Source organism: Mastigoproctus giganteus, chromosome 12 (assembly GCF_048544385.1).
Source record: "Mastigoproctus giganteus isolate SK-2022 chromosome 12, ASM4854438v1, whole genome shotgun sequence".
In the NCBI taxonomy this organism is placed as follows: domain Eukaryota; kingdom Metazoa; phylum Arthropoda; class Arachnida; order Uropygi; family Thelyphonidae; genus Mastigoproctus; species Mastigoproctus giganteus.
This window is the reverse complement of record NC_143586.1, coordinates 100,424,855-100,446,445: the sequence shown is the minus strand read 5'-3', so window position 1 is coordinate 100,446,445 and position 21,591 is coordinate 100,424,855. Positions and strand designations below refer to the sequence as shown.

Here is a 21,591-nt window from a genome sequence, read left to right as displayed (position 1 = left end):
AATCGAATATTTCTACAATACTTAAACAAAAGGATATTCTAAAGAGTGTTAAAGTTAGTGATGATTCCACATCAGTACATAAGGGAAGAGACTTTATTGTGGAAATGGAAAGGCTTTTGTTGATATGGATTAGGCTGCAGCTGTTTCATTATATCGCATGGATGCAGCTGTTTCATTATATCGTACAGTTAATTTTGAATGAAACTGTTATGGTTTAAGATTGATTATTCCGTAATCTATGGATAATCATTATTTAACATCTTTCCCAAGTTACATTTTGTGAATAATATAATCATAATTAGAGTATTTAGTTGTAATTATAACTATTTTTGCGTAAATTTTAAAATTCTCTCTATTATAATAGCATGTTTCTCTTCAATTCAAAATTATACTATACATACTCCTTGAGATATGTAAACTCATAAATCATTTGTAAATAAATCATTTGTCTAGGTTTTTAGTCTTTCTGGAAGAATACATACTTCCCATTCAGTACTTATATTCGCAAGTTTTCACTTCACCTCTCATGTATATGTATAAACGATTTCTGTTACACTTTTTCATAATCTTAAAGATTTTTTGTATTTGGATAAAATTGCCCTTCAACTATGCCATCAAAGTGTAAGAATGATGTTAGCAAAGGTAGTGACAGTGTAGTTAAGAGGAAAAAGTCTGCAATTACACTTGAAAAAACGTTTGAAAAGATTACGCTTGAAAAAACGTTTGAAAAGATTACGCTTGAAAAACGTTTGAAAAGATTACGCTTGAAAAAAGTAAAATGATTTATAAAACATGAAGATGGACAAACATTGTCAGCCATTACATTTAAAATGGACCATCCTGTACCAACTGTTCATATAATTGAAAACGACAAAGCTTGCATCATTGAAAGCACTAAAGGCTCTGTAGCATTGAACAAAACAATTATTTCAATAAAGAGCAGGGTCCAATTTCGGAAATGGAAAAAATTATTGACCCACTGGATCAGGATTCTGACTCAGGAATGGACACCATTAAGCCTAATACTAATCAAAGAAAAGGCAAAGCCTTTGTCATCATCATCGGCCATTTTCAATCAGCTGCAGGATGAAGGCTTCTCCAGCAACTTTCCAGTTCCTTCTGTTTTGTGCAATGGCCATCCATTTACTAACCACGAACTCGTGAATTTCATCTGTCCATCTCTGTCATTGTCTTCCAGGTTTTCTTCTAGCTCCTCTTTGGTACCATTTCTCTTAGTCCATCTGTCGCCACTTCGAGCTATGTTCCTGCTCAAGACCATTTTAGTTCTTTAGTTTTGATAAAAATATCCTTTACTTGAGTTTGCTGCCTAATCCATGTGTTTCTCTTCTCATCTAACAGTCTAATTATATAATTATTCTTTGCTGTGTAGTTCTCAGCTTCTCTTCCACTCTTTTGGTGAGTGCCCAAGTTTCACTTCCATAAGTCATGCTGGGGAGTATACATTGGTTCATTATTTTATGTTTCAGACAAATTGGGATATTGCTCCGCAGTATGTGACTATATTTCCTGAATGCTATTCATCCAAAATTTATTCTTCTCTTGACTTCCAGCCATTTATCATTATTACTTGTCCCAGATAAGTATATGAATCCAACTTTTCAATTACTGCTTCTTTAATCGTTATATCCTTTTCTGTGGCATACTTGTTCATCATTACTTTTGTTTTAGCCATATTCATCTTTAGTCCAAAATCCTTACTAACTCTGCATAACTGATCTAATTCTTTGGGATTGTGGCTTATGATCACAATGTCATCTGCAAATCGTAAATGGTTTAGGTACTCTCCATTCACATTGACTCCTTTCTGTGACCAGTCTAATCTTCTGAAAGGCAGTAGTAAACAACTTCAGATATATTGTCTCTCCTTGTCGACTTCTTTTCTCAATTTTAAATTTGCTACTGTCTTTGTCTAGTCCAGTGTTTCCCAAACTTTTTTAATCATGGAACACTTTTCATCTCACAACATATTCACTGAACACTTACAAAACACAAGTTTAGCAGGAGCCAAAGAACTATTTGCTAATATTTTATTACATATGACGCACTGTGCATCAGAAGAATCTTTATTTCCAACACATGTAAAGCTGAAATTCAAATAACTGTCATGATACTTTCGTTTTGGTCTTTTATTAGTTGGTTCCTGTTTTTCACTTTGGATTTTTGGGGGAACAAAAGGCTGAAATTGTTCATCCTCACTTTGAAGTGTGACAATATTGTGTTCATTTCATCGACCACAGTTGCAATACTAGAAGTACTTGCTTCTCGTTTTAAAGTTCCTTTTTCCAACCACAAATCCATGGTCATTTATTTTAATAATAATATTTCAAAATACTAATAATTATTAAAAAAATTTATACAAGGAAGTGAGTTTAGTTATGATAACAGTTCGCTTCCTCCTCTCCTTCAACCCATGTACTCCAGACTAAATCGCATAAGAATGACATATTAGATCACTACATTGCTACTTTTTCGTAGATGCCATTACCTCTACGCATACTTCTCTATGCAAAAGCCTGCCACAAAAAGTGTTCCGCGGTCTATTTGATTATTAGTCTTTGCCAGTATATTAACAACCAAAAAAAAATTATGTTAAATGTTATAATGATACAAAAGTGGTATACGCTACAAATATGCAAAATTTATTTATTTTATTTTTTTAATTATTAATTACGATTTTTCGCTGAACACTTGTTCACATCTCATGGAACACAGTTTGAGAAATGCTGCCTTGTCTTTCCAGTGCCCAAAACATTGCCTTATGTTGTATGAAGTCAAATGCCTTTTCATAATCCATAAATACCAAGCATAATGGTGTTTTATATTCATTTGCTTTCTCCATTAGCTGTGATATTACGTGAAGGTGATCTATAGTTGAGAATCCTATCCTAAAGCCAGTTTGCTCTTTCGGTTGACTCTCCTCAAGTATTCTTTCTAATCTATTAGTAATGACCCTTGTGAACAACTTGTGGGATAACAAACTAATTGGTCTATAATTTGCAATTTCTGATTTATCTCCTTTCTTATGCAGCAAAACTATGATTGCATTATTCCACCCCTTAGGCATCACACCTCTTCTAATGCATTTTGTGAAGAGTCTTGCCAGTTTTTGTGCCATGTCTCTTCCTCACAATTTTAACAACTCTACAGTAACTTCATCTTCTCCCGGGGCTTTCTGATTCTTCATTTTCTTCAATGCATGTTCTACTTCATCAGGAAGGATTTTGTCATATGTGTTATTAATTTGAGATCCATCTTCCCCACTGCTGGCATCATTCACCTGCTCCTTGTATAATTCTGTATAGTAGTCCTCTGCTATTTGAATTATGCCTTCTCTGCTATTCATAAGTACACCATCGCTATTCTTCAGTTTCAGTATCAATTGTACAGTAACTTCATCTCCCCCCCCCCCGGGCTTTCTGATTCTTCATTTTCTTGAAGAATCAGAAAGCTCCGGGGCATAAACTCCCCCCTGGCGCTTTCTGATTCTTCATTTTCTTCAATGCATGTTCTACCTCATGAGGAAGGATTTTGTCATGTGTTATTAATTTGTGATCCATCTTCCCCACTGCTGGCATCATTCCCCGCTCCTTGTATAATTCTCTATAGTAGTCCTCTGCTATTTGAATTATGCCTTCTCTGCTATTCATAAGTACACCATCGCTATTCTTCAGTTTCAGTATCATTTGTCTATTTGTATTCCTGCTCATGGCTACTGATTTAAGTCCTTTGTTTTCCCTTAATGCTTGTTCTACTTTTCTTGTGTTAAATCTTCTTATGTCTTCTCTCTGAGTCTCTTTCTAATGGCTTTGCACAACACAGTATACTCAATTTTATTCTTGCCGGTGTTTATCTTGCTCTTCATTTGTGCTCTTCGGTTTATCATGACAAGTGTTTCTTGAATAATTTTTTCTTCTTTGGATTTCTTTTTACCTATAGGTTTTTTGGGCTTTATCACTTTCAGAAAGTTGTAGTATTCCTTGTCGATATCTTGGTCCTGAACAGTCTGCAGAAGCTCAAACTTGTTCTTAAGTTCCAGTACATACTGCTTTTTCTCCTCTTCTGTTATCTCAAAGACCTTCCTATTATTTACTCGAGTCAGTTTTTTTCTTTCTTCTCTTATGTCTATATAAAGTGTGGATCTTACCATTCTGTGATCACTTCCAACATTTACCTTGTTCAGGACAGTAACATCATTCACATGTATCTTCTGTTAGTGAGGATAAAGTCGATTTCATTAGTTGTTAATCCATTTGGGCTCTTCCTAGTCTTTGTACAATGATTTAAAGGAGAAGTGAAACATTAGGAAGGGAACATTTAAGAATGAATGTGCCCTCCCCCATTGTTCTATTGCTATTGCTGGATAGTTTTAGCAATACAAGAAACATGCAGTACTGCATAATGTTAAAGTTTCTGGCACAGCAGGGGGTGAAAGAATTTCCTGAACTTTTTGCTGAAATAATCACGGAGAGGCAATATTTGCCCTAATAAATATTTAATGTAGGTGAGACAGGATTATTTCAGGAAAAAGGATGCCAAGTTGGAACTATATTTCAAAAGAAGTAAAGCCGATACCTGTTTTTAAGGCAGCTAAGATACTATGGACTACATCACATTGCTTGGAGCAAATGCCAGAGGTGATTTCAAGCTTAAATCCCTTGCAATCTACCATGCACCTTCAAGAAAACCTAGCATGCTTTCTGTAACCTGGAAGTCAACCTCAAAGGCCCGGATTACATGTGTAATATTTGATGACTGGTTTAATAACCATTTTCATCCCTCAGGTGAAAGAATATTGTTTCTGAAAAGAGATTCCCTTTGGTGTTATTTTTTTTCTATAGTATCTATAAACAAAATCTAAAATTCTTTAAGCCAGTAGCTGAAAGTTGATTCAAAAAGTGCCAGATAATCACAAAAAAAAAAAAAATAATAATAATTAATGTGTCATATTATCAACTCTTGTTTTCTTCATTCTTTTCATTTCTGAATACTAAGAAAAGACATTTTAATATAGGGCCGTCCTGGGTGGCATATTGAATGTTCTGTAATGGCTAGTGCAATGCTCGGTGAATCTCTAGATATTCATACTGGAGGTTATGACTTAAAGTTTCCTCATCATGATAATGAATTAGCTCAATCAGAGGTAAGTCATATAATATGATTTATGTTCACTTACAAATCTGTAATATTTTAGATGAAGTGTAGTGTTTGCTTTTGGTGTCTTAAAAGAATCATATAACCAATTTATCAAATTCTATATTGTTAATATTTATACAGATTTATCTGGTAATTCAAAATTTCTTTGTCTATAGAAATGGGAAAAAAAAGTGCAAGATTTATGTAAAATCAAGTAGTAGTAGATTAATTCTGATAAAAATTTAATGTTTATACCACTATGCCAGTTTGCTTATGTTTTTTTATATTTTTGTTTATATTTTGTTTAATGCTAAAACAGAACTTGCCTGTCATTTTGCTGCTAATTAATTTGTATAAATAAGAATCAATTTTTTTTAAATTTCAAGTACAGTTAGTCCTCGTATAACACGTGTTTACACTACATGAATTCAATCATACACAATTTATAAATAGGGGAACGATATTGTGTATAACACAAACTGAATTTGCTTATGCACGATTCATCTTTGTGTATACAAGAAATGGCAGTCCAATGCGGAATCACCCCAACTGAACACAACATGATAGGAATAAAGAGAAGATTCTGAAAATGTATTTTTCAGAATTTTTTTAAATCAGTGAAGGGGTAACACATTTCACCATAATAACGTAAAAACCGACACAATTCCAGCTATCGGTATTATTGCAAATGCAATTAGATTGAGTTTACTACCAGTTTATAACAGATTCCACTAGCAGGAACGCAACTGGAAATTGATTTTATTGTTTTAGGGTAGTGACCTCCAGACATGTGCTTTAGTAGAATGGGAGCTAGTCAGATGTTAGTAGAGTGTCTCTGCCTTTACGGTGTTGTTTATTCAGTTCCCACACACACACTAGCTTTGTTTATGTGTATCAAGTGTGCTTCTCATTTTGTAATTGTGCTTTATTGCCTAAAAATGAGTAAAATACTTAACTTTATTACATAATAAAATATAAATAAGTATTTTAAAATACATAAAATATACGTAAGTATTTTATTACGATTATTTATTGTTTTTGGTAATGTTTTGGTTACAAATATATGTTCGATCTTGAGTGGTCGGCATCTAACCATATTTTTCCCATAAGGCCTGTTATTTCTATTGCACGATTTTTCATTGCACGAGGGTTTCTGGTAAAACAATGCTGAAAATGGTCAAAGCAAAGCATTATTGTCAAGCATTTTGAGATACGTATACATTTATATTTCCCTGTATTTTAAACTTTGAAAATTGCAGACAAGCTTACATAATAATTCAGTTCAACTCCTGCCAAAGATGAAGTTCATTGCTTACCAAAGATACTGCTGAAGTGAATAATGATTGTAATCAATATTTTTCTTATAAATAAAAAAGGGGAGGATTTTATGAATGACATTCATAAAATTAATTTACTCGTGAAGAGAATGCATTTTCCCAGAACTTCACTGCAGTGCCCCTTTTTTTGTAGTCTCTCTGAGATAGTGGGTTTGCGATTTGTCACTCATTTAGAGTGGTCTGGGTTTAAATCTATTTGAGTACTGGAAGAATTCTTAAAGGCCTTTTCATTTGTACCTGTAGTTATGGAATTTGCAGAATCTCAAGGAATGTCAGTAATGAACACTTTTTTCAAGAAAAGGGTGAACAGAAAGTGGACATGGAAGAGTCCAAATGAATTAACAACTAATGAAATCGACTTCATCCTCACTAACAGAAGATATATTGTGAATGATGTTACCGTCCTGAATAAGGTAAATGTTGGAAGTGATCACAGAATGGTAAGATGTACACTTGATATAGATGTAGGAAAGGAAAGGAAAAAACTGACTCGAGTAAATAATACAAAGGTCTTTGAAATAACAGAGGAGGAGAAAAAGCAGTATGTACTGGAACTTAAGAACAAGTTTGAGCTTCTGCAGACTTCTCAGGACCAAGATATCGACGAGGAATATTACAACTTTCTGAAAGTGATAAAGCCCAAGAAACCTATAGGGAAACAGAAATCCAAAGAAGAAAAAATTAGTCAAGAAACACTTGTCATGATGAACCAAAGACGACAAATGAAGAGCAAGAAAAACACTGACAGGGAGAAAATTGAGTATACTGAGTTATGCAAAGCCATTAGAAAGAGACTCAGAGAGGACATAAGAAGATTTAACACAAGAAAAGTAGAACAAGCATTAAGGGAAAACAAAGGATTTAAATCAGCAGCCATGAGCAGTAATACAGAAAAACAAATGATACTGAAACTGAGGAATAGTGATGGTGTACTTATAAACAGCAGAGAAGGCATAATTCAAATAGCAGAAGACTACTATAGAGAATTATACAAGGAGCGAGGGAATGATACCAGCAGTGGGGAAGATGAATTGCAAAGTAGCAACACATACGACATACCCAATATTCTTCCTGATGAGGTAGAACATGCATTGAAGAAAATGAAGAATCGGAAAGCCCCTGGGGAAGATGAAGTTACTGTAGAGTTGTTAAAATTGGGAGGAAGAGACATAACACAAAAACTGGCAAGGCTCTTCACAAAGTGCATTAGAAAAGGTGTGATGCCTAAGCAGTGGAATAATGAAATTATAGACCAATTAGCTTGTTATCCCATATCTACAAGTTGTTCACAAGGGTCATTACTAACAGATTAGAAAGAATACTTGATGAGAATCAACCGAAAGAGCAAGCTGTCTTTAGGACAGGATTCTCAACTATGGATCACCTTCACGTAATATCACAGCTAATGGAGAAAGCAAATGAATATAAAACACCATTATGCCTGGCATTTGTGGATTATGAAAAGGCATTTGACTCCATACAGCATAAGGCAATGTTTCGGGCACTGGAAAGACAAGGCATAGATACTCCATATATTATGATTTTGAAGAAAATATATGAGAGTGCTACATCCTTTATTAGACTAGACAAAGACAGTAGCAAATTTAAAATCGAGAAAGGAGTTCACCAAGGAGACACAATATCTCCGAAGCTGTTTACTGCTGCCCTTGAGGAAGCTTTCAGAAGATTAGACTGGTCGCAGAAAGGAGTCAACGTGAACGGAGAGTACCTAAACCATTTACGATTTGCAGATGACATTGTGGTCATAAGCCACGATCCCAAAGAATTAGAGGACAATCTTAATCAGTTATGCACAGTTAGTAAGGATTTTGGACTAAAGATGAATATGGCTAAAACAAAAGTAATGATGAACAAGTAATGATGATGCCACGGAAAGGGAAATAATGATTGAAGGAGCAGTAATTGAAAAGGTGGAGTCATATACTTATCTGGGACAAGTTATTAGCTGTAATAATGATAAATGGCTGGAAGTCAAGAGAAGAATAAATTTTGGATTGATAGCATTCAGGAAATATAGTCACATACTGAAGAGCAATATCCCAGTTTGTCTGAAACGTAAAATAATGAATCAATGTATACTCCCCACCATGACTTATGGAAGTGAAACTTGGGCACTCACCAAAAGAATGGAAGAGAAGCTAAGAACTACACAGCGAAGAATGGAACGAATCATATTGGGAATCAGACTGTTAGATAAGAAGAGAAACACATGGATTAGGCAGAAAACTCAAGTAAAGGACATTCTTATCAAAACTAAAGAACTAAAATGGTCTTGGGCAGGACACATAGCTCGAAGACATGATGACAGATGGACTAAGAAAATAACAGAATGGTACCCAAGAGGAGCTAGAAGAAAACCTGGAAGACAAAGGCGGAGATGGATAGATGAAATTCATGAGTTTTTGAGTAGTAAATGGATGGCCAGTGCTCAAAACAGAAGGAACTGGAAAGTTGCTGGAGAGGCCTTCATCCTGCAGTGGATTGAAAATGGCTGATGATGATGATGATGATGTAGTTACGTGACGTTAGATGAAGGGACTAGGATTTTTCTCCATGAATTATTCTTTGTTTTTTTTTTTTTTTTTTTTTTTTGTTATTTGTTATCCCAAATAGCGAGCAAATCTGTTTGTAGACACATGGACATTTATATAGATATAAAAAAGTGAACTATACAAGTCTGAATGCTATATGAACTAAGATTCTATGATCAAATTAGTCATTGGTACCAGTTCATATGGCAAAATTGAAATTATAGTGCCAGTTTAATAATCCAAGGCGAGAACAGACTGGTTTACAAAAGCACCTGTGGTGTCTGCAATTCTCTGTGACAGTATAGTAGTTTTGTCACTTGTTTGGAGAGATTTGGGTTCAAATCCTGTCAAAGGCTGGAGAAAGGCTTGATGCCCAGTTATGTTAGCTTGGCTTTAATGGATTCAGATATTGTAGGGATTTCAGAGACGTGGTGTCACACAGATATAAGGAATGCAGAACTGGAATTTGGGGAGTACAATGTCTACAGAAAGGATAGATAGGATAGGAAGGGAGGAGGGGTTATGCTATTAGTTAAGAAATAAATAAAATCCAAGGAAGTGAAGCCAGTCGACATTGCTGTCGAGTCAGTTGACAGTGTCGAGTCAGGTTGGTGTGACATAAACATTGGGAGATCAAAATTGAGAGTAGGAGTGCGCTATAGGCTTAATGACTCTGATGAGTATAATAAGAAACTGTACAGGGAAATAGAGTGGGCCAGTAAATCAGAGAGTCTTATAATGGGGGATTTTAATTTCCCAGATATTGACTGGAATTTGAGGGCTGGTCACTCACACACTAGCAAGGCTTTTGTGGATTTATTGGATGATTGTTTTCTACACCAGCATGTTCGTGAGGCAACTAGAGGGAGTAATACTCTTGATTTGATTATCAGTAGTGATTCTTCATGCATTAAGAATCTGCAGGTAAATGAACCACTAGGTGGCAGTGATCACAGTGTGCTGAAGTGGGATTTACTCAAAGAGGTAACTACCATTAGGGGTAAAGGGAAGGGTTATTGCTTTCGTAAAGGCAACTACGATGGACTGAGACAGTATTTAAATTCTATACAGTGGGACCAACTGATGATGTTACCAACAGCAAATTCAAAATGGGAAACATTCAAAGAACTTATCTTGGAAGCTACTAGGCTTTACATACCGACTAAGAAATATTGTTCAAGGTTTAGGCCTAAGTGGATGTCAGATAAACTAATGAGACATATGGCAGAGAAGAAAAATGCATACAAATTAACACGTGACACAGAAGCCTATGATAGATACAAGTTGATCTGTAACCAAGTTACAAAGGAGATTAGGCAGGCGAAGGCAGATTACGAGAAATCTTTGGCAAGGGATGCAAAGAAAAACAGTAAACAGTTCTTTACTTATGTAAACTCTAGAAGGAAGGGGATGAATCAGATTGGTCCACTTGATATCGATGGGTCAACTGTTGATGATCCTGCTCGGGTAGCTAATAAACTAAATGAATATTTTGCATCGACATTCACACATGAGGAGTTATTCAGCGAGGGGAATGCCAGAGGTGTATTCAACTCTGGCAGTAAGCTAGAGAATCTTGTAATAACTGAGAGTAAAGTGGAGGAGAAATTGTTGAAGATAAATACAAGAAAGGCACATGGGGTGGATGGGATCTATCCAGTTATATTAAAGGAGGCAGCAAAGGAAGTAAGCAAACCCTTAGCCATAATTATGAGAGCTTCCTTGGACTCAGGGGAAGTACCCATGGACTGGAGATGTGCAAATGTGACCCCAATTCACAAAGGAGGATCAAAGGGCGACACAAGTAATTATAGACTTGTTAGTTTAACTTCTGTTCCCGGAAAATTAATGGAGGCACTGGTTAAAGAAGCACTGCAGGATCATCTAGACAAGACTTCAGTTATAGCTCTGATACAGCATGGTTTTTTTTAAGGGGAAGTCTGGCTTGACCAATTTGATTGGATACTATGATACAGTCACAAAAGAACTGGATGCAGGGAATAACTTTGATATTATATACTTGGATCTTAGAAAGGCTTTTGATACTGTTGCACATGGAAGACTGCTGCACAAATTGGAGCAGTGTGGCATTGGAGGCAAATTGCTGCTATGGATAAAGGGGTGGTTGAGGGGGAGAAGACAGAGAGTGGTAATCAATGAACACTGCTCATCGTGGACTAATGTTATTAGTGGAGTCCCTCAGGGTTCAGTATTGGGTCCATTATTGTTTTCTGTATTTATAAATGATATTGACGATGGTATATCAAGCTTAATGTCCAAGTTTGCAGATGATACGAAGGTTGGCAGGGTTGTCAAGGACACTACTGACACTATGCTGCTGCAACTGGATCCGGAAAGTTTGAGCAGATGGGCTGAGAGGTGGCAAATGAAGTTTAACATTGACAAATGTAAAGTACTACATATGGGAAACAGCAACCCCAGAGCAACGTATCAACTCTGTGGTACTACACTGACAGTGGTAGAGAATGAAAGGGACTTGGGGGTGGTTGTGCAGGCAGATATGAAGTTTTCTGAGCAGTGCAGATGGGCTGCAAGAGTAGCTCATGGTGTATTGTCGATGATATATAGGAATTTTTCTAGCAGGGATAAGGAGGTGATTATTCCCTTGTATAAGGCAATAGTCAGGCCACACCTAGAGTACTGTATACAGGTCTGGAGGCCTCATTTCAAGAAGGATGTAGAGATGCTGGAACGAGTACAGAGAAGGGCAACAAGATTAGTGAATGGAAAAAGGGGTGCTCTTACGAAGAAAGGCTTAAGTTTTGCAAATTACAGTGTCTGGAGACTAGGCACCAGCGAGGTGATCTGATAGAGGTGTATAAATCCTTGAATGGTTTGAGCATGCTCAATGCTGATGGGATTCTTCCTCTTGCTCAGAATAATCACCTGAGAGGGCATAAGTTCAAATTGAGGAAGGACAGATAGACGTGAGGAAATTTGCCTTTAGCCAGCGGGTGGTTGGTTGGTGGAACAGACTTCCATCCCTTTTCGTGGAAGTTCATAGCCTAAATAAATTTAAGGCTCAGCCGGACAGGTATTTCGAACGAACAGAGGGGTGAAGTGGAAGTGGGTATTTTTTATTTATTTATTTTTTTTTTTTTTGGCTGATGCTGCATAAGCTTGCTTTCTTGCATCAAATGCCTCTACTAATGCTAATGCTAATGGCCAGTAAGTAGGTAAGTTGTGTACAAACCTGGTGAAAACCATGGGGAGGGTCTGGGAAAGATCTTTTTTACATTCGGCAAGAATTTCTGGGTGATTTCACCCTTTGTAGAGTTAGACCACCTACTCTGTTACAACGCCTACTTAACCACCTGCTTGCAGGTGGTTAAGTAGGCATTGCTTCTCTTCCTTACATCCATTAGCCAGGTTGGTTGTTTAGTTGAGGATGGTATGTGAAACTCCTTTTGAGAGCTGGTATAGAAATCCCCTTCGTACCACCTCCAAATAGAGCTGGTATAGCAATCCCTTCGTACCACCTCCAAATAGAGGGTGCTGACTCTCTTTAAAAATTACAGCTGTGAATTACAGGCTCCGAAAAAGCGATGTGTTTGCCTATTTATTTAACTAATTGTTATTTTATATTGTACTTTATATGTAGTCTTATAGGTATTGTTACGCTGGTTATTTTTAATTTAGATAAAGAGTTTTTGTAGATTACTACTTAATATAAGTAAAACCGTTATTTTGTTCGAATCTTGCAGCCATTGTTTTTATATAGAGTAGTAGAGAATTCAAATTTTTTAATTGTGGTAACTAGGCAGCTCTAACATATAATTATATAGCGTAATACACATCACTGCATTTAGGATTCTATTAGATAGCGTAGTATTGACAATTAATTAATTACATTTATTGATCTTATTAATTTAAAATATCATGCCCCAGACTAGAGCAGCAAAGCAACAGGCACAAAGTGGCAGGAGTACTGTGACTCGGGGGGAAATTCTCCAACGCATCACAGCCTAAAAAAATGTGCAACTTGTGAAATGTTTGCCGAACTCTCTGGAACAGAACATGATGGAGGATGTCTTTGTGTGTGCCAGGTGCAGAGAGTGTCTAGAAATTAGGCATCAACTCAGCGTTCTACTGGGCGTCTGCCGACCGGGCTAGCCAGGTGGGTAAAGTGCCTGCCTGGCAACCCAAAGGTCGCTGGTTCGAATCCTGCCTCGGGCTTGGATCAAAGTACTGCAAAAACCTTGGGAGGTGCATTATGGCCACAGAAGCTGATGCATCAACAACTACCAACTGGGCATCTATGAGAACTTGAGGTGTAGGATAGATGCCCTTGAAGAAATTAATGTGAGGGCCCCATCAAGCTCTCAGCTGCCCAACTCAACACCAGAGCTCACTCCTGGGCATCAGGTAATACAGCGGCAATCTCCAAGGCAGAATGCGCTAGTCCCGAAGGAACTAGTTATTGTTGGTGACTCTATTGTCAGGGAGACAGAGAATATATTGTGTAAAAAGGATAGATGGAACAGGACTAGGGTATATCTGCCAGGGGCAAAAGTTGATGACGTTGTAAAGCATATATCATCTTTTAAGGGCAACAAAAGGTGATATTGTTGTACACGTTGGCACCAATGACGTTAAGAGTAGGAGATCTGTAGATTAACAAGTAGTGTCAGGGTTAAATTTGAAAGTGTCTGCAATTCTGCCTAGACACGATAGGGGGAATACATGATGAGAGCCTTGTCAATCAATTCGGCCCTGGAGGGAATGTGCAAGGCTCAAGGGATAGAATTTTTTTCAGCATGGTCTATGCTTGTTAACAGGAGAGGCTGCTTCTACAGGGATGGGATACACTTAAATAGAAAGGGTGCAAGAATACTTGCTGATGCTATCGAGGTAGTGTTAGGTGGGTCAGAAAACTTCTAGCTTGGGGGGATTCACAGACTAAATGGTTAAAAGTAGCCGCAGGCAGAGGTGAAGGTGATTCTTGCACAACTTCTATTAAAATAAGTGGCGACCTGGAGCATGGGGTGTTGGGGGGTTTCAGGGACGGATGGCAGTCATCCTGACATAGGTGGGTATATGTGTTAGGGTAACTAAGAATAAGAGTAGGAGCATGTATGCTTGCATGTATACCAATGCTAGAAGTATAGTAAATAAATTTGATGAATTTGAAGTGTTGGTGAACACATCAAAGGCGGATATTGTTGGGATAGCAGAGACGTGTCACACAGATATAAGCAATGCAGAACTGGAATGTGGGGAGTACAATGTGTACAGAAAGGATACACAGGATAAGAAGGGAGGAGGTGTTATGCTGTTAATTAAGAAAACCATAAAATCAAAAGAAGTGCATCCAGTTGATATAGATTAACAGTGCACTGCTGAGTCAGTTTGGTGTGGCGTAAGCACTGTGAAAGCAAAAATAAGAGTAGCAGTGTGTTATAGGCCTAATGACTCGAATGAGTACGATGAACAATTGTACAGAGAAATGAGAGTGGCTAGTAAATCAGAATGTCTTATAATGGGGGATTTTAACTTCCCAGATATTGACTGGAATTTGTGGGTTGGTCACTCACACACACTAGTAAGACTTTTGTGGATTTATTGGATGATTGTTTTCTGCAGCATCAGCAGCATGTTCGAGAGGCAACCAGAGAGGGTAATACTCTTGATCTGGTTATCAGCAGTGATCATTCGTGTATTAAGAATTTGCAGATAAAGGAACCACTAGGTGGCAGTGATCACAGTGTACTGATGTGGGATTTACTTAAAGATATATAATTACCAACAGAGGTAAAGGAAAGGGTTTTTGCTTCCGTAAAGGTGAGTACAGTGGTCTCAGACAGTTTTTAAATTCTGTACAGTGGGATCAACTGACAATGTTACCAACAGTAAATTCTAAGTGGGAAGTATTCAAGGAATTAATCGTGGATGCTACTAAAAGTTTCATACCTATTAAGAAATATTGTTCAAGGTTTAGGCCTAAATGGTTATCAAATGAACTAATGAGACTCGTGACAGAGAAGAAAAATGCATGGGATGCATATAAATTATCATGCGACCCAGAAGTCTATGGCAGATATAAGGTAGTCTGTAATCTTGTCACAAAGGAGGTTAGGCAGGCGAAGGCAGATTACGAGAACTCTTTGGCAGAAGATGCTAAGAAAAACAGCAAGGATTTCTTTACTTATATAAACTCTAAAAGGAAGAGGATGAATATGATTGGTCCACTTGATATCGATGGTTCGACTGTTGATGATCCTGCTCAGATAGCAAACAAACTGAATGAGTATTTTGCATCTACATTCACACATGAGGAGTTATTAAGGTTTGAAAATGGCAGAAGGTTGTCAAATTGTAGCAGGGTGCTTAACGATTTTGTAATAACTGAGAGCAAAGTGGAGGAGAAATTGTTGAAGTTAAACATAAGAAAGTCACCTGGGGTGGATAGGATCTATCCAGTTATATTAAAGGAGGTGGCAAAGCAACTAAGCAAACCCTTCGCCATAATTTTGAGAGCATCCTTGGACTCAGGTGAGGTCCCCATGGACTGGAGATGTGCAAATGTATCCCCAATTCACAAAGGAGGATCGAATGGTGACACGAGTAATTACAGACCAGTTAGTTTAACTTCTGTTCCGGGTAAAATAATGGAGTCACTGGTTAAAGATGCATTGCAGGATCATTTAGACAAGACTGCAGCAATAATTCAGACACAGCATGGGTTTGTTAAGGGGAAGTCTTGTCTGACAAATTTGATAGGATATTACGATGTGGTTACAAAGGAACTGGATGCAAAAAATAATTTTGATATCATATATTTGGATTTCAGGAAAGCTTTTGATACTTTGCACATGGAAGACTATTGTAAAAATTGGAGCAGAATGGTATTAAGGGCAAGTTGCTACAATGGATAAAAGAATAGTTCAGTGGGAGAAGACAGAGGGTGGTAATTAATGGGTGCTGCTCTTCGTGGACTAATGTTATTAGTGGAGTCCCACAGGGTTCGGTGTTGGGTCTTCTGTTGTTTTGTATATTTATCAATGATATTGATGAAGGTATATCTTGCGGGCAGCTGCGGAAGATATTTTTGGAGACTTTCTGATGTGGAGCATTAATTACGACAGTTCTGTTGGAGAGATATGATTTGATGTCGCAAAGATTTTTAGAGATTGAAGCTCTGCAAAGCCTGCCAAGGATGCTCAGCCACCAAAATGAGTCGAATGCCCCAGCAAAGTTGATAGCAATAATCAAGAAGTACTTCTTGTCTGTGTCAGCAGCCGCTATGAGAAGATTTTACAAGGCATCAACCATGGAGGATGGCGCCTCCATAGCAAGGTGGGCAGGAGCAGCTGTGTGTAGCACACGCTTCTTGATCAGATGGGGTTCGAGCTGGTGACCACCAAATTCGGAGGATGCGGAAAGGTCAGGAAATGACCACCACATATCCCCCGGAGCAATATGGCCTTAGTTGCTAATGCTCCTAAAAACCAAATAACAACAACAACCGTGGAGGAACCATGTCTAGACCCATATTGTTTTGGTGAAGGCAAGTTGGCACTATCGTTGTGCTATAAAATTCTATTGTGAAATAATCTTTCGAATAGTTCACTAAGTACTGGAAGATGTGCTATTGGGCGGTACGATTCTGGTAACTCTGTAGGTTTTGTGGGTTTCTTAAGGACGAGTTTCAAGTTTGCTATTTTCCAATCGATTAGGAATATTCCAGCTTGCAAACAGCAGTTGAGGAGATTTAAAATGACCTCAGGGGAGTGTACTCGACAGTCTTTTTGATTATTTCAGGCTAAAAAAAAAGGTCTCGTCCCAGGCATTTTCTATCCCTAATCAGAACCCTTGCAGCGTGCAGCTCATCAACACTAAATGGGGACTCCAGGTTATATATATCATAGTGGTCATTCTCATGGCATAGTTTGAGCTGTTCCACAGTAGAAGGAGCTGGCGGCTTTTGGAACATCACATCCAGGATGTTACCATCAGATTGTTCCCAGGAGGTAGTCACTGTGCCCTGTGGGGTCCTAGTATGAGTAACAATCTCACTCCTAGGGAGTTTGTTGGTTGTGACTTTATACACCATTCCCCATGGGTCAGTGTTCCCTGAGGCAGATACCAGTGCCTCCCAGGATTGCTGCTTACACCTCCTGATTTTTGCTGTGTACATATTCCTGGCTTCCCTGTACAGTTTCCTGAGGGCTTCAACTTCAGGAGCAGGCCAAGATCGTCGTGTCCGCTGGAAGGCCTTTCACCTTGAGTTCACCTCCCTGCGGAGTATTTGAAGTTCCTGGCACCACCAAGGAATGGCAGCAGGAGCAGGGTTCTTCTTTCTTATTGTCTTGTCACACAAACTAGTAATTATCCTTATTATATCCTGCTGGAGTTCATTTGGCTGTTGCTGTTGGTTTTACCCTATTGTAATCTGCCTTGTGGAAGTGATCAGCGAGGTCTTGAAGAGCTCCAAGTTGCTTTGTTTATTGCTTATCTGTTAAGATCTCAGTTAACTCTTAGTTACCCTAACACAGTCCATGTATTTACTTGTTCCATGGTGACTCACAGCAGGTCTTGAAATCGTTGACCCCTTGCTTTCCAAGCTGCTGCACGTTCCAAAGAGGCGCCTCCGTAGCCAGGTGGGAAGGATCAGCAGTGCATAGCACACACTTTTTGATTAGACCAGGATTCGAGCCCGTCACCACCAAACACGGATGATGCGGAAAGTTCAGGAAATGACCACCACGTATCCTGGAGCAATATGGCCTTAGTTGCTAATGCTCCTAAAAACCAAATAAGAAAAAACGTTCCAATGGAAGCAGTGCAAGAATCACTTTTTCTTTTGTCTGTGGCTATTGTTAATCTATTAGTCTTTTGTATCCCCCCAAGCTAGTAGTTTTCAAAATACCTAACACTGCCTCTATAAAGTCAGCAAATATTCTTATGCAATGTCTGTAGGGCCGAATTGATTGGCACGGCTCTCATCATATGTCCATCCTTTCCTGTTTGGGCAGATTTGCAGACACTTTCAAATTTAACCCAAAAATGACTTTTTCTCAACACTGCTCTGCACTTTTTAAGCAATTCCTTAGTTGTTTGTTTGTTTGATATTTGGTTTTTAGGAGCATTAGCAACTAAGGCCATATTGCTCCGGGATATGCGGTGGTTATTCCCTGACCTTTCCGCATCCTCCGTATTTGGTGGTGACGGGCTCGAACCCCGGTCTAATCAAGAAGCGTGTGCTACGCACTGCTGCTCCTTCCCACCTGCTACGGAGGCTCCAATTCCTTAGATCTACTACTGTAATGTCATTAGTGCCAACTGAAACAACATCATCTTTTGTTCCCTTAAAAGATATCTACTCTATAGTGTCCTCTACTTTTGTCCCTGGCAGACCTACCTTGGTACTATTCCACCAGTCCTTCTTGCACAGTATATTTCCTGTTTCCCTGACATTAATGTCACCAATAATATCTACTTCCTGTGAGACCCCCCCTCAACGTGGGCACCTGTACGTGGTGAGGGGACCTCCCAGTGACGCTGCTGGACTTCCAGACTAGCATCACTGGGATCCAACGCCCACAGCCCAGGTTCCAGGCTTACATCAATGGAATCCGGCGTGTTTGCCGTGCGCTGCGACCCGTGGAAATTCGGAAAGGGGGATCCTGGTGGTTGAGGGGCCCAGCTTCAATACACCACTTTGGCCCCTGCTTCGACAAGACAGGTGGTCCTGGAAGGCCCGGCTAGGATCAATCGGCTAGTAGGCTCGCCTGCAAGGGTCAACCGTGTCAATGCCACGCCCCTACCCTCATGGTCCGAGGGACAGGATTCAGGCTGGCGGCGGTGCGGGTATAGTGTCTGGGTAGCCCTGGCATCCCACTCCCGAGCGCATTTATTGCATGCCGGGTAGTGGGCGTCCCTTTGGGCTCCGTGGTGGGTGGGGAGCCCGGGCACTGAACAATTAAAAAAACTCCATGAATCCTGATAAACTAAATTCTTCAGGGGCCCCAACCCGGTCCCTATCTGAAAACATTGATATAGATTCAGATAGCATTATTGCTACAAAGAGGCAGCGAACAGAAATATCATCAGGGCCTGTTCCAAGGTTCCTAATTATGCACTCAACCAGTGAAAAACCAATTGGAAAAATGTCACCCTTTTTTATACAAAAAGGATTGGATGGGTTAGCAGGTTCACCCAAGTCAGTTAAGAGGCTCCGTTCTGGGGACCTCTTGATTGAAACAAAAAATGACAGGCAGTCTGAACATCTACTCCGAGTAACATCAATCGGAGGAATCTCTATAACAGTGACACCACACAGAACACTCAATTCATCGAGAGGTGTCATTTTGGAGTGGGACCTTCTCGACGTAACCGAGGAGGAAATCTGCTCCGAATTAAAACCACAGGGAGTTACTGCCGTCAAGAGAATTACTGCGCGAAGGGATGGAAAAATTGTTAAAACCAGGAGCGTTATCCTGACTTTTAACTCTCCTAAACCTCCTGACGAGATTAAAGCTGGATACATCAACTGTTCAGTGCATCCATACGTTCCAAACCCTTTACGGTGTTTTAAATGCCAGAAGTATGGACATTCTCAAATGGCCTGCCGTGGAGTCCTTGCATGCGCTCGATGCGGTGCAAAGGACCACGAAACAACAGCATGTTCAGCCGCAAAACCCACCTGTATTAACTGTGAAGGCGAACACCCGGCCTACTCACGAGCATGCCAGAGGTGGAAAGAAGAAAAAGAAATTCAACGGCTGAAGGCAGAGCTAAATATATCATACCAGGAGGCAAGGAAATCGGTCAAACCCCTGAATATCAACAAACCTACCTACGCCCAGAAGATAACAGGGAGATGTTCCGTCGGACCTCAGACGGACATGACCATTCCTCCAAAGGAGTCTTTCACTCCCATCGCACGGTATCTCTTAAGTTCTCAAAAACCTGCACAAAAGGACCAATCAGCTGCCACTCCTATATCGGTACCTCCTAATGCTCCACAAGTAACAAAGGTAGTTATGAAAGAAAAGAATAAGAAAGGGGGAAGTCCCCCCTATTACCCAAGAAAGGGGAAGTCCCCCCTAGTACCCGAAGATTCAGTCTTGGAACTCTGCGGAGGAGGAAATGGACACGGGACAGCGTCCATTCTTCCCCAAAAAAGATAAATCCAAGACTGATAAAAGTAAGCCCTCAGCACCTCGGAAGCCGCCTGATGGACCCACCAAGCCAAAATAGTGGCTAAATTCCTACAATGGAATTGTCGTGGATTCCGGCGAAATATTCATGACATCAAGGCCCTCCTGCAAAAGCACGAGCCAGTTTACTTTTGCTTGCAGGAGACATATCTAAAGGCAAATGATGATCCCACCATGCACAACATCACATTTTTTCGAAAGGATAGAATTGCGGATGGCTCTGTACATGGGGGAGTGGCTATCCTTGTGGGTAACCAGACCCCAGTGCAGCCCTTGCTAATTACAACCAGCATAGAGGCTGTTGCAGTTCGCCTTTCAGTGGGATTTTTAATAACTGTGTGCTCCATTTATTTGCCACCTGGGACTGACATCACCCAGGCAGACCTTGATGATCTTCTAACGCAGCTGCCTCTCCCTTTCTTACTTCTCGGGGATTTTAACGGACATAACACCCTTTGGGGTAGTGCTAACATCAACGGAAGGGGACGAGTCATAGAGCGTATGCTCAATAACCTTTCCCTTCTAAATACTGGAACAAACACCTTCTTCCACATGCCTACCCGTACTTTTTCTGCCATTGATCTCTCTATCTGCTCCCCTTCTCTACTCTCTTCACTCAGCTGGGAATTGGAGGAGAATCCATACGGAAGTGATCACTTCCCTGTGATAACCTCGTTACACAGTGGGAGACCATGTCTTCCCTTCAGGTTACCACGGTGGAAGATTGATCAGGCTGACTGGACTGCCTTCCAACATCAGGCAATTTTTGATCTTAGCATGGTCAGTCAAGAGCCTATCAATGATGCAGTTAAGTACATCACAGAACATATTGTCCAAGCAGCTGCGAATGCTGTTCCAAAAACATCTGCCCGGTTTCCACCATTTCCCAAACCTTGGTGGAATTCACAATGCACAGCAGCAAAAAAGGCTCAAAACAAAGCGTGAGGGATATTTCGCCGATATCCTACCACGAACAATCTTATAGCCTTCAAACGTGCACGAGCCAAAGCACGCTACATCCGTCGTCAGAGTCAAAAGGGCTCGTGGATCCATTTTACATCATCTATTAACCAGTCTACCAACTCTAAGGTAGTCTGGGATAAAATCCGGAAAATGAAGGGAAAATATACATCCCACCCTTCTTCAATCCTAGATTATAATGGATGCGCTATTGCAGATCCAACTGCAATAGCCAATGCTCTTGGGGAAACATTCTCTAACATCTCTGCAACATCTTCGTATTCCCCAGAGTTCCTGTTCCTGAAATATAAAATCGAAAAAGAGGCACTTAACTTTAAATCTAAGAGCATTTATCCCTACAACGGGGATTTCACTATTCAGGAACTGAAAAGAGCCCTTGCTCTT

At 39.5% G+C, this 21,591-nt stretch overlaps 1 protein-coding gene across 2 annotated transcripts in view; it reads left to right on the top strand.

Moving 5' to 3' along the window:
• The window catches only part of CysRS (cysteine--tRNA ligase, cytoplasmic), a 340,710-nt gene that overhangs the window by 158,693 nt on the left and 160,426 nt on the right, over nucleotides 1-21,591 (top strand). For both annotated transcript variants that reach the window (XM_090386775.1, XM_090386776.1), the window contains one exon: nucleotides 5,033-5,161. In XM_090386775.1, the coding sequence (XP_090242901.1) occupies nucleotides 5,033-5,161 (129 nt within the window). The remainder of the gene's footprint in view (nucleotides 1-5,032; nucleotides 5,162-21,591) is intronic.